The sequence below is a fragment of the Trichechus manatus genome, unplaced genomic scaffold (genome assembly GCF_000243295.1).
Source record: "Trichechus manatus latirostris isolate Lorelei unplaced genomic scaffold, TriManLat1.0 scaffold00142, whole genome shotgun sequence".
In the NCBI taxonomy this organism is placed as follows: domain Eukaryota; kingdom Metazoa; phylum Chordata; class Mammalia; order Sirenia; family Trichechidae; genus Trichechus; species Trichechus manatus.
Window position 1 is genome coordinate 526,266 of NW_004444078.1, and position 14,213 is coordinate 540,478.

Consider the following 14,213-nt stretch of genomic DNA (forward strand, 5'->3'; position numbering starts at 1 on the left):
AAAGGGATGGGTTTCACACGGAAAAAAAAAATTCTTTTAGGCACTGAGGTGCTGCGCGATCATGTGTCTCAAAGGAGAAGTTAAAAAGCAAGACGTGGGAGGAGGTTGGAGGTTAAGGTGCTTAAAAAGGATAGCTCAGGCACAATTTGTTTTTCCCTTGGTGCCTGCAAAGGATAGATAATCCATGTTTTCAAAGTCTATCGGTGTCCCTTTCAAGTGATTGGGAATGGACGCTAATTGCTTATGAAATGCTGTTAAACAACGCTCCTCTAAATTCAAGGGACAAGGAAGGAGGGGGGAAAGATGAGATTTAAAGTGCAAGAAAGAGAGGAGACAGGAGTCTTTGGAAGAAAGGAGGAAAGAGAGGGAAGCTAGAAACGAAAGAAGGAGGATGGAGGAAAGAAAGAAACGAAAGAGGAGGAAGGAAAGGGAAGGAGAAAGAAAGGAAGGGAAAAAATAAAAGAAAGGAAGAAGGGTGAGAAGAAAGGAAAGCAGAGGAGAGGGGGGAGAGAGAGAAACACGGAACAAGCACACAAAAAGGAAACTCTTTTAGGGCATCCAAAATACTGTGACTGCAGTAACGATCCGTGTCACAGAAGAAAAATGCTCATCTCCGCCCATATCCTGGAAAGCTCTCGGTTCGGTTACCACCGACTAAAATGTCATTAGGGTAAAGAGTGTGCAAGTTCGGCTGCGCGTTTGGCCCAGAGGCAGCTGGAGCCAAAGAAAGAAACGCGCAGAGCGAGAGCTTCCTGCCGACTTAGTCCTTCTAGCCTCTCCCAGGTCAGCGGCGACCCGGCACAGCCTGCAGTGCTGGGGGTTAATACCGCGCCGCTGGTCGGAGAGAGCGGTACTTTCCGGACGCCACTCCCCGGCTAATGCGCCCAGCCACCCACCCGTTGCTAGGGGGCTTTCCCTTCCTCTTAGACGACTGTCCCGACCAAATCTGACCTTCGAAACATGTTTGCCGGCACCTTCCAGGCGGCCGCACAAAACAGGCTCCTGGCTGGAGAAGGGCGAGTGATGGGGACAGGACTTCAAACCGTCGGCTTCTCGGACTGGGCCAGGGCTGCAGGGGGCCAGAGAAGGGAGAAGGGTAGAGAGAGAGATAAGGAAGAGGAGAGAGCCCTGAAGGCTGACGGAGCCGGCCTGAGGAGTAGCCGCAAGGTTGCAGGTTCCTGAGGGAATTCTGCTGCCTTCAGGCCGGCCCATGCCGTTCTCACCGCACTGCCTCTCATTCTCTCCATCTCCCTGCTGCTCCCGAGAAAAATGAGTCCCTGCGCTCTCCTCGCTGCGCTATTGCCAGCCTGTATCCCGTTACCAACCCAGGCGACCGCTCTCGCAAGCCTGAACGCCGGGCGCCAGCAGGGCGCCCTCTCCACTCCGCCCGCTCTCCCTTCTTAGCCCAGCCGCTGCCGCTCTTCCTCCACCTCCGCCCCCACCATCTCCAGCTCGGGGAGACGCCACCCAGCCGTGCCTGGCCTTCTGAGCCCGGTGTCACGCACCAAAGAAGGGCGCTAGTCCGGACCCAGGGCTCGGTAGGGGGCGTCCCGAGAAGAAGAGTAAAAAGCCGGTGGTGGAGAAGGGCGTGGGACTCGCCCACACCGAAGCCCGCGCTCCTCGCTAGAGCCAACCCCCAAGCCCCACTTCGGCCAGCTCCTGGCGAGCTAACCCATCTGTGGCGTCCACCGCCGCCTCCTCCCTGCACCTCCTCGCCGACCCCTCCCTCCCGGGACCTGCATCCTGCTCCGCCAATCAGCGGTCTCCTGCCTCTTCCCACGTGACCTCGGGCGGGCTAAGGACCTGCTGCTTCCCAAACGCCAGAAGGATGCGGGCGGTAGAGCGCGAGAGGCGGCTGCTAGGTTGCGGGGCGCTTTGACTCTCCCTCCGCCCTCCCTCCTCGGGCTCCTCTCCTCTGCCCTCCAACACCCCATCTCCTCTTGGTCCACTGGCTTCCCAGAGCCTACTCCCTATGGCAGCAGCCTCCCGCGTCTCCCGCGCTGCTCCTCAGCAGACGACCCTCTCACTCCCAGGGCTGAGCTGGGTCACTGGATGTTGCTGAAACTCCGCGGATCATGCGCCGGCTTGGCCGCTGCTTCCACTCTGGGTGCTTCTGCTGCAGCGGCCGCCACTGCTGCCGCCGTCCGCGGGATGCTCAGTAGCCCTCTGTCCGGCCCCCGAGATCGTGTGTTCCTTGGAAGCCGTTTGCTGCTGCAGAGTTGCGCGAACTAGTCATGGTGCTGTGGGAATCCCCGCGGCAGTGCAGCAGCTGGACACTTTGCGAAGGCTTTTGCTGGCTGCTGCTGCTGCCGGTGATGCTGCTCATCGTAGTCCGCCCGGTGAAGCTCGCAGCTTTCCCTACCTCCTTAAGTGACTGCCAAACGCCCACCGGCTGGAACTGCTCTGGTAAGCCCAGAACCCCAGCCTCCGACCCCTTAACGCCCTAGAACAAAGCGCGTCTGCCGCACAGATCAGCCTACCCTGGAGCGTCTCACCAGCCCTTTCCTCCCACAGCCCAAGCCTCTGAGAACGCTCTCCTCTTCAACCCCTCTCCATCCGAGGAGCACAGGGAACTGTTCCAGGCCGCCGGAGAGAATGGGGGTGGGGGTGGGAAGGACTCTGGGGTGGGTAGAAAGTGCAGGTGTCAGAACCTTTGCAGCCTAGTACTTAAATTGGAGCTGCAAGGATTTTGAAAATTACTAAGCGGGATGGTTGCGTGGCTTCACTGAACAGAGCACCGATCCTTAGGGAAACCCTACAACAGAGCCTTTCCCATCATCAAAGAAAAAAGTCTGAGAAGAACGGGAGAGAAATAACTTCAAGAGAAAGAACTAGCGAGAAAGCAATAAATCAAATGGTGACTGCAGGGGAAATGCTAATTACTGGCAAAAGTGCTGTGAAGATGTACTGGTCTAGGATTCAATACCAGGTCACACGGACTCTGAAAGGAGCTTGGGTTTTGAGAGAATCAATCTCTCTCTCTCTCATCCTCCTCTTCTTTTTGCCAAAGACGTTGTTCTTGCAGTCCAGGGATGCCCCACTCTGCTTCCCCAAGCTCATAGGTGGTGGAGGGAAGTTGAGAAAAGAACGTCACCAGTTCTCCCAGGCCGGAGTGAGCATGACCTAGGCTGGGCAGACTCACTCGCAGGCGAGTGGAGAGCAGAACCCACCCTGGTGGGCTCTGACATCTTTTCTGGGTGGGCTTCGGTGGAATGACTGGGTCAGGTGTTTTTTTTTTTTTTTTTTTTTTTTTTTGCTCGCTTGCATCCCTTCAGAGCCTGAACTGGAGAGCTTGACAAGCTTCACTGTGCTGAAGCCTCCTAATTAAATAGGAAACAAGGATGAGAGTTGCTGCACTCCTCCAAACTCCTGTAGTATACCTGGTGGGATTGTAGTGTGATTTCGCTAGCATTTTATACTGCATTAACGTGGCTGGATATTGTCCCTTAGGTCTGGTTGGTTCTAATTCTAGCAAGTGTGTATGTAATTTTTCATTTCTGTAAATAAAATTATGCTGTAGTTAAATCTGGCACTGAATAAGGCTTTCAGGAATGTATATGAGCTGAATTGAACTGTATATAACTTTGGAGAGAATGACCAACTGTAACTTATTGGATGAAAGAATATATAGTTCTGAGTTATTACTGATGTAAATTCCAAGAGAAGAAATCATTATGTATCATTGTAGTTTATCCTAACTAAAGGCAAGTTGAAATTTGCAGCTCTATTTGATTTGGGTTAATAGATTACCTTTGTTCTGTTTTTAGCAACTTTTAAATTTGTGATTTTTATAAAACTCATCATGTTTTCTTTAAGTTATTTTTACATATTTGTGATTCTGGAAGAAATTAAGTTCCACTTTGTAGGTGCCTAATCACTTTTTAGGAGCTTTATTATAAGAACACTGAAAAACCTGCAAAATCAATTGTTTGAAATGTTGATGGCTCTGGAGTCCAACATGATGGGTTTTCTTCATCCCTTAGTATTGTTTTATGAAGGTAACTAAAATGTGAAATTGGAATTAGCAATCAATAAATTCATCAATTCATCAATAGCCAGATATCATAAGGGGATCTGTAGAAACAAAAAGAATTTCCAGGCAGATTGTTAAGAAGCTGGCACCCTCACTCCCAACCTGTTAACTTAGAGGTGATCAATCTTCATTTGAGCCAGACAGACCATCACAGAAAACACCGTGCCTGTTTATCTTTATTATTGGGGCTTTGTTTCCTCTTTGTCTGGAGAAATTCCAAATAAGAGGTTGTTTCAGACCTTAAAGCAAAATAGTAATTAAAGACGAAGAAACAGCAAAAATGGCATTCAAAGACCATCCTCAGCTGTTTTCCAAAATGTGGACTTTGGGTTAAAAAAATAGAGCCCCCTAAATGAGAAAATAAATAAATAAATAAGGAAGTCAGGAAGCAAGCGTTAAATCTTTTTTTCACCACTGTCTTTATTAACCCAAGCTAGAATAAAACTGTACTATCAAAAAGGGATTTGACTGGAAAAGAACTGGGAAAAATAGAAATGAATATTGATCACTTAACTGGATTTTGAGGTTATCAGTAGAGAATGACCTTGCAGTACAGCTGTGGTTATTGGAATTGAAATTTTGGGCAGTCCATCTAAAGCTTTAAGATGGTGCTTTAGAAAAAATGTGTAATGCTGTTTTTTTATGACTGGAATGTTTTCTTTTTGAATTTGAGGTTATGATGACAGAGAAAATGATCTCTTCCTCTGTGACACCAACACCTGTAAATTTGATGGGGAGTGTTTAAGAATTGGAGACACTGTGACTTGCGTCTGTCAGTTCAAGGTAAGAAGTCTGATGTGTGCATCTTCTAATTCTTTAACAAGACTACAAAGCAGGGATCTCCCTTTACAACCCATCATTTGGTAATTTATAGCTATGCAAGCTAAGAGGAAAACTGGCACCAAGTAAACGTACTGGCAAGAGAGCCAACTGATGTCAAGAAGACATACACTTCTTGAAGAAATGTATATGCCATAGTTATAAATGCCACTGGAGGTAGAAAGCTTCAGGTTGTGCTTTTGGGCTGTCAATGGAAAATTATGTTTCCATGTCCCTTCTAGCATGCATTTCATAAGTCAACTGACTGGGGAAAAAGTCCAAATGGTCAGAGGGTAAGAAGTGTGGATTTTTATTTTTGTTCTTTCTGTTCGGGACTATTGTCTTTGCATCTTATTACCTGTGGCTTTAATGACCTGAGATTTATTGTCCCGGCAATCTGGTTAACTTTTTGAATTAACTACATATTAATGTGCCCCAAAACTACTGTGCTACAACAGTCCAGGGACAAGCACTAGAAGGCAGGAGGGGACAGGAAAGCTGGTAATAGGGAACCCAAGGTTGAGAAAAGACAGTGTTGACATCTCATGGGATTGTTAACCATTGTCATAAAACAATATGTGTACTGTTTAATGAGAAACTATTTGTTTTGTAAACCTTCATCTAAAGTACAATTAAAAAAAACCTACTGTGCTAATCTGGAAATCATGGAACATAATAAATATGTTAACTTCTCGATGGGTACCACATTCGGTTACAACCGTATCTCCCAGCAATCTAAAAGAACACATGTAGCCACAAGACATTTCATGAACATGAGAAGGGTGCACTTTGCCTAGTGTAAAACGACAACAACAACGAAAGCCCATTGCTGCCATGGTATCATCAAAACTGTTAACTATCAAATAAATATTAATGTCATTGTTATTATAGAACAAATGATTTTCAGCATGTAAATTGTAAAACTTCTTTTCAAAATGTTCATATAATCACATATAAGTTTAAATAACATAGGAATTATACTCATTGCGTTTATTTGTTCTTGAGCGTTTTTGAATGAGTTTTTAAAAATACATTGGAAGTCTAAAAGAAGATTCAACAATGAAATGTGTACCGAAACAAAACTATATACGTGAGATCAGGGAAAACTTTTTTCAAGACTGTAAACAAACCAAGAAAAAAGCAAAGGATGAAGAACAAATAAAAAACATTAAACTTAAATTCACTGGCCTAAATAGCTGGTATAATATGTCATATTTAGAATTACTGATGAAATTTATGTATTTTAAATTGAATTCAACAACCCCATGAGAGAGGTAAGGGAATTCACATTTATATATAGTTTAAAAGTGACTTTTACATAAGCTAAAATCTTCTTAGACATTATTTCTTCTTTATAAGAAAACACAATAAAACAACTGATATTTGTAAAGTGCACCACCTCCTGGCATGTAAGTATTGCTCTGAGCATGCAACAATCTTTTAGACCATACTACTCAGCTGCGGTGGCGCAGTAGTTAAGAGCTATGGCTGTTAACTAAAAGGCCAGCAGTTCGAATCTACCAGCCACTCCTTGGAAATCCTATGAGGCAGAGTTCTACTCTGTCCTATAGGGTTGTTATGAGTCAGAATCAACTCGACGGCAATGGGTATGGGGCCTTGGTGGCACAGTGGTTAATTGTTCGACTGCCAACCTTTTGGAAACCACCAGCCACTCCTTGGAAACCCTGTGAGGCAGTTCTACTTGGTCCTGTAGGGTGACTATGAGTCAGAATTGACTCGATGATAGTGGGTTTGGTTTGTAGTGTAAGAAGGAGCCCTGGTAGTACAGGGGTTAAGAGCTGCAACTGCTAACCAAAGGGTTGGCAGTTTGAATCCACTGGAAACTGAATGGGGCAGTCCTACCCTGTCCTATAGGGTCGCTATGAGTTGGGATCGACTCAATGGCAACAAGTTTTGTTTTGTTTTTTTTAATAGTGTAAGAAACATATTCATGAATATTTAATATGCATATGACACCAATTTCTAAGATCTCCAGCTATGCTAAACAATGTAATCCTGTTCTTTCAATGAACTACGCAGGAAAGATAGAACGTGGCAAATCTCCAATTGGTACTTCCCCCAAAGTTTCTCAAGTAAAGGACAAAAACAGTTGGCTAAATCAGTAATTAAAGGCCCACAGGATTTTAGAGGGTTTTTTCCCCCCTTTCAGATGGTGATTCCCATACGCTTTTTTTTCTTATTTTGGTAACCAAGGTAGACTTAAGAAGTGAACTCCTAAATAGTACAAAATGAACCAGGAGGAACGTTCTTCAAGTGGGAAGTCATGGTTCTAAGAAGATTTCGCCACAAGAAAAAAAAAGGTTAATAGAAATCTAAATGGATGAAAGTTACTAAAACAAAATGTATTAAGTTTCTTTATAAAAAGAAGTGTGTTGGATTTTCAACTGCCACAGAGAATTTTGGTAACATTTTATCGACAAAGATATTTGTGTTGTTCATATTTTTGTCAGCCAATTACATTTGTCATTGCTTTAAATAACTGTTGAGTGGAATAGATTTGGAGGGGAGGGCTATGAATGCAAGTTTGATTAAGAAACTAAAATATAAATTTGCTTTCCCTAATGCTTGTAGCACTTTAAATTTACTACTAGATTACTACCGCTATTAGTTTATGCTTTATAATAATTGTCAGTCTGACAGGAGAAAATAAACATCTCCCTAGTGGAAAATTTAGACTCTACACACACCAAGAATATAGAGTGGGTGAATTAGGTAGGATATCAAAGAAAAAGTACAAGTTGTACAGAGAATAATGGGATATTTTAGGCTAAGAGTAACTTGATTCAGTCATTTCCCAATATTCCTTACCACCATAAGATTTCTCATGAATTTGAGCATTTGGTTGGTTTTTTTTTCATGCTTTTTCCCCAAAGTATCTGATTAAAGGGAAAAATCCTGAAAATGTATTTTCCTATATACTATTCTAAACAATTTCTAGCTAAATCTACTCTCTGTTTCTCTGTATTTTCAGACACAAGCACAAATTCTTCCATCTGAAGTAGGATAAAAACTATAATCTTTCTGTCTGAGAGATAAATTTCAAAGAGAAATAGGTGTATGTGTGTCTAGTCTATACTTTCCTACTTGGGGTTTATTGGAGCACTAAAGTGAACATATATTAGGCCACACCTTACTTAGACAATTTAAAATAAACTAATGTCTACCCTTTAACTTGTTGTATCTTTTATTTCTCATAACTCAGATAATTATTTTCTCCTCCTCTTAAAAATTAAGGAAATTAAGGCACATAAAAATAACTTACATTAAGTGGTGATCCCAGAATAAGCACCTAGGTCCTTTGACACCAATTGCATTTTTTTTTTCCCTTTAGGACATTGTGTATGCAAATTAAAACATCAGTAACAACAACAAAAGTATCAATTTATTATAGACAACTTAATATCAAAAACAATACAACAAACTTCTATGTGATGATATGAGTTCTGAAAGTGGCTTACAACCTTATGCATCCTATCTGCATACCAAATAGTATGCTGGTCAATCTGGCAAGAGAAATCAATTGTGGAGCTGAAAATTTATGAACAGTGAATGGATGGATGGATGGATGGATGGATGGTTGGATGGATGGATGGATGGATGGACGGATGGGAAAGGGGAAGAAAGAGAAAGATAAAAAAGACACAAATTTAGTTATTCATATAAGCACTGGTCGTACATACAATGATCAATGATCACTTAATAATTAAAAAAATATGATGAAGCCTTAAGTTTTTCAGATATCATTTAATTCAGTATTAAATATTTTCATTTAGTAAGCCAGACTTTGGCTCTGCAATTGTTCCAGTTATTTAGGCTGCATGACAAATTACCCAGAACTTAGTGGCTTAAAACAGTGAACTGTAATTTTGCTCATGAATTTGCAATTTGGATAGGGCTTCATGGAGACAGTTCATCTCTACTCCACTCAGCATTAGCTGAGGCTGGGAATGGAATTGGGGGGAGAGAGTTGGCGCTATACTCATCTAAAAGCTCTCAGTTCTTCCCCATGTAGATCACTCCATGTGGGCTACTTAGGGCTTCTTCATAACGCAGTGACTGGCTTCTAGTGGTGCACATCCAGGTATAGTACACCAGGCAAAAGCTGTGTCTTTTAATCACCTGGCCTAGGAAGTCGCACAGAGTCACTTCTGCCATAGTCATAGTCCTGCCACATTTTTAAAATCATAAAATTTTTGTATATAAGGAGATGTAACCACAGAGAAGTAAAAATTACTTATGGAATGGTCAAAGAACTGGGACGTATGCAGATTTTTTTTTTTAATTTTGGAAGAGAAATACACCGTATCCAATCCATTCTTCCTAAGCCTTTGACAACTGGGAATATAACAGAATTTACTTAACATCTGTTGAGCACCTTCTACAGACCAAACTCTGTGGAAGGTGCTGGCAATATATAAAACATAAGTTTTACATAGCTTATAGTTGCTGAAATCTCAGCTAAAAAAATCTTTATTAACCAAACAAGCAATAAATCATATGAAAAACCTCTTCTCACATACATTTTTGTTCATTTGTAGCAAAATGAATTCCATATATTCTAGTGTCAAGTCATTGAATCCACTAGTGTAGTATGTAGCTGCTTTCCTTAAGCAATGTGGAAATTTTGGAACAAAATCATACTGAAAAACAGATTTTTAAAACATCTCAAGAAAAATAGACTCTCTTTTTCCCTTGGAAGGAAGTTTGTACAACACATACATTTATGGACCTAACCATCTGGACTTGAGCTTGTTTTTTCTCTTACCAGCCAACTGCATGGCCTTTAGCAAGTCACTTAACATCTGAGACTGTCCCTTCTTCTGAAACTGAGCAGTGTCAATGATGAACACTAAAAACTGTTTTCAATAATTTGGCATATTTTAATGTAGTGGTTAGACTATTTTCATGTATAGAGTTATCCTGTTTTACTTTTAAAAATGTCAAGTTCGAGTGTCAATGTTAAATGTGCTCTGCTAGTTAAAATATGTGTCATGAAAGGCAAATAATTTAAATTTTTTTATAAGTGAATATTTCAAAGTATTCTAAAAATAGGACTCTGTTAATTCCCCCAAATGCCTCAGGTAGCCACTTCAAATGGGGAAACTGAGCTATAATCTTGTTAAATATTTAATTGTTGAGTAATATACAGAAGACCCTACACCAAGGCAGTGAGAGAAGTGGGAGAGCCTAGGACCAAACTCCCTTTATTGAACTTTAATGATTTAGAGATTGCTTCCTTCTTGTGTTATTCATATTAATGAGTGCAAGTCATGGTGCTAAGGGCCAAAAACATTGTGCTGATAATCTGCAGTTAAGCTCTTTTCAACTCCATACAAATCTCCCTCTTGGCTTGTGCATGGAACTTGGCAGCTCTGTTTTTAGCACTGTTCATATTTGGCTTACTGCATCTTTCAGAAGTGGCATATGAGCACTTTATCGGTTTATCCAGTGTTTTAAGATGCGTATCAGCATTGTGTACTAGCACTTTGACAGAGATAATAAATACTTCCCACCCCCACTTCTCGTCCACTGACTCTACAATTGAGTAAACTGCAGAAGTGGATGAGAAGGATAAATAGAAAATTCTAGAGATTGGAGAGAAGAAAACATGAATCCAAAGAATCTACACAGGAAGTATTGTAACCAGGGTTAGAGATGGAGTTAAAAGGTCCAAGTATGCTAGGACCTGAGCATGAGAAGCTAAGTAGTCTAGCCATCCACAGTAGTTATGACTCTCTACTGCCTACTGAAAGGGTCAGCAAGTCTATTGAATATAATGTTACCAGCTGTGCCCTCTTTTTTTCCTGGTCTCCCCACATGTGCTCAGATACTGTTGTAGTCTTAGTGGGTCTCCATAAATCCCGTCTATATCCTCCTGTTCTTGGTCCTGAACACAGCACATTTATCAAGCACCTATATGCATTTGCCTACCTCCTTGGCCATGATTATGACTTGAGTAACAATCCTGTTTATTTGGTGTCTCCCCAGTACTTGTTCATTAGAAAATTTAACTTTTCACTGACCTTTTGCTATCGCCTTCTTTCTTGAGTAATGGCTGAGATGCTTAGTCTCAAGCAAGTCAGTTTTCAGATTTGAGTTAAGAAAAATATTTGGAAAGCTTGTGGAAGGCAGAGCCCTAATGCAGATACCACAGATACCACCTGATTACAAGCGAATTGCCTATTGAATTAAAGATATTCCTTAACAAAAAGCTCTAATCAAATCAGTTTTTTAAAAAGTGTAATCACAGAAATAGACTGAGTCTGGGAACAACAGTGTAGTTGTGGAAAGGAATTATTTTATAGAGGGCTTCCAAAATGTCTGGATTGTAAGTCATAGAAATAAAGATAAAGAAGATTTCTATAATGTGTGATAAATCATAATGTAACAATTATGGTTGTCACAATATGAGTGTGGTATAATTTGGAGTCACTGTTTGGAGAAAAGCAGATCACTATTAGTAAAATCTTATATTTAAGAGTTTTTCTATAATAGATAAGAAGCAAGACTCACGAAATAAGACTTTCATCTTAGGAACATTGACTTATACCATTTGTAATTTCTTAGGTTAAATACGCCATTATTTTGTAAAGGCACAGAGAAAGAGTTAAATGGTTGATTGGGAAGGAGGCTGTTTTAGTTCCCTACTGCTGCTATGTCTTAGTTACCTATTGCTGCCGTTACACAAAACCACAAGTGAGTGACTTTAAAGGACAGAAATTTATTTTCCCACAGTTTTGGAGACTAAAAGTCCGAATCAGGGCCTTAGTCGTGTCAATTCCTTCCTTATTGGTAGCCCAGGCATTCCTTAGTTCATTGGCGATCCTCACATGGCATCCATCCTCTCCTATGTGTATATGTGTCTGTGTCTAATCTGCGTGTTTTATAACTCAGAGTGATTAGGTTTAAGACACTCTCTACGCTGGTATTGCCTCATTAACATAACAAAGAAACCCTATTTCCAAACAGGAATACATAGGTATAGGAGTTAGGATTCCAACACATGTCTTGGAGGGACACAATTCAATCCATTACATGCCATAACAAATATATCAGAAGAGGGTGGCATTAAAGAACAGGAATTTATTGTCTCACAGTTTTGAAGGCTACAAGTCCAAATCAGGGCGTCAGCTCTAGAGGAGGGTCCTTCCTTGTAGGTAGCCCTGGGTGTTTCTTCACATTCCTTGGCTTGTAGATAGATTCTCACAAGTGTCTTCCTCCATGTGTGTGTCTCTCTCCCTGTCTGTTTTCCTTTCTGGTAAGACTCTACTCAGAAGGGATTAGGTTTAGGGACCACCCTAGTCCTGTATAACTTCATTAGCATGACAAAATGAAAATCTTATTTCCAAACAGGGTCACTTTTACAGGGAAAGGGGTTAGGATTTCAACGTATCTTTTTGGGATACAGTTCAATCCATGACAGAGATTGTTCAGACTCTGTAAGAAAATAGAGTGAAAAAATAAATTTCAGGTTTTTATCACTCAGATTATCACTTTTTAGACTTCACACTTTTTTTAATAAACTCTTGAGTTGAAGTTTACTTATGATAGAGTTTTAGCTTTATTATCATATATATTAACTTCCCTAGTCATCTCACTAGATGGTTGATTTATTTTGCATGTGTTATGAAATTACAGTACATCAAAAATCCAAATAGTTCAATAAAAAGTTGAAAACAAAGTTTTCACATTCCTACGTATGTATGATTTACTTAGTTTCTGGCAAAGGTGAGCATTCATAAATAATCATCTTAATCATTACATTTGTTATAATTAAACAATGAAGCACATCAGTAGTAGTAATCATGAGATAATCACATCCCTGGCGTAATCAGCAGGTATAGGACGCAGGCAAGTATCTCTAATGCCTTAGAGTGTGATTATATTATGATGACTATACCCCGTAGGTTGCCTAATTTTCCATTGTAAAATGTGTACTTTTTTTGTAATAAGGTTGTTATAAAAATGAACTTTTCTCTTCACAAAATTTATAATTTCATACTTTGGAATGGTCAAGAAAGTCTACAGAATGTTCAGTAGTTGCTGACTTTTTTTTTTTTTCCGTAATCCGTAATGTGTTGTTTTTCTCCAGACTAAGTCTACATCAGTGTCCAATGGTCTTAAAAATACATGAAATATCAATTAGTGAACCAAATGTCTTATCCAAATATTTGGAAATTTGTTAAGATTAAAATTAAATAGAAAAAAATAAAACATACTAGGAAGTAACTGGATGCTTTGGCATTTCTGCTGCATACTTCTGCTCCAAACATAGGTAGATGTCACCTATTTTGAATAGGTCGGATATTGTAGCATGTTTAGATTTTCTGCACCGAACCAAATAAGCCATATATCAGAAAATTGAATAATATTGATAGGCTTGTTGCTTTATATTTATCCTGTTTCTTGTCCAGTCACTTTGCTGGAATTTTCAGATCTTTTTAGATGCTTTTTATTACCCTGTCTGAATCAAATGACTGGTTGGCTGACTTGACATTGCCTTTGTGTGTATTTGAGTGATGCCCTTACAAGGTCAAAGATTTATTGGATACACTGGGAATCATCAAAAATGAAGACAGGTGCTTTCTTTTACAAATGATTATTTCTGGTGAGGATGTCAAAGGGAAATGGAGTCCAGTACTAACCATAGGCTTACGTCTGTGTGCTCCCCAGTGCAACAATGACTACGTGCCTGTGTGTGGCTCCAATGGGGAGAGCTACCAGAATGAGTGTTACTTGCGACAGGCTGCATGCAAACAGCAGAGTGAGATACTTGTGGTGTCAGAAGGATCATGTGCCACAGGTATGTATACGATCCTGAAGACAGTCTGAAGCCTTCTGAATGGATTCTGGACCATAAGATCATGTTTTGCTTTTCCTGTTATGTTATATTCAGATAAATAATTCAGACTATATATTGGCTAGACAAAGCATGTGTTGTACAAAGCATGCATTATTCTTATTCTTTGTCTTTTTGCATTTCAAATCACTTCTAGAACAAAGATGAAATCTACCATAAGGATGTTTATAGATTTTAATACGTATGTTATTTAATGCAGTGCAGATAGTTGAATGGAAGTCAAATGTAATTAGAAATCTAAATTGACCATTCAGGTGTCAAATATGTAGAAACCTATGTATGCATAGGTAAAGCTTATTTGTTTGTTTGTTTTGAACAATAGCTGATCTGGAGGCCAACTTTGCAGGTCTGATTCTGAAGTTAAGATGTAGCTAACCTTAGCAGGCCTACAAAATGCTCTTCTTACCATTTGGCAGATTATATTGAAGAATGTATTGGTGATGGCTATTATTTCTAATGACATCTGTCCTTTTCTGACAC

General features: G+C 40.5%; 1 protein-coding gene across 3 annotated transcripts in view; it reads left to right on the top strand.

The window, feature by feature from the left end:
* The first annotated feature begins 1,039 nt into the window (after window positions 1-1,039).
* The window catches only part of TMEFF2 (transmembrane protein with EGF like and two follistatin like domains 2), a 274,215-nt gene continuing 261,041 nt past the window's right edge, over window positions 1,040-14,213 (top strand). For all 3 annotated transcript variants that reach the window (XM_004385575.3, XM_004385573.3, XM_004385574.3), the window contains exons 1-3: window positions 1,040-2,406; window positions 4,707-4,816; window positions 13,547-13,676. In XM_004385575.3, coding sequence (XP_004385632.1) covers window positions 2,235-2,406; window positions 4,707-4,816; window positions 13,547-13,676 — 412 coding nt within the window. In that variant the 5' untranslated portion in view covers window positions 1,040-2,234. The remainder of the gene's footprint in view (window positions 2,407-4,706; window positions 4,817-13,546; window positions 13,677-14,213) is intronic.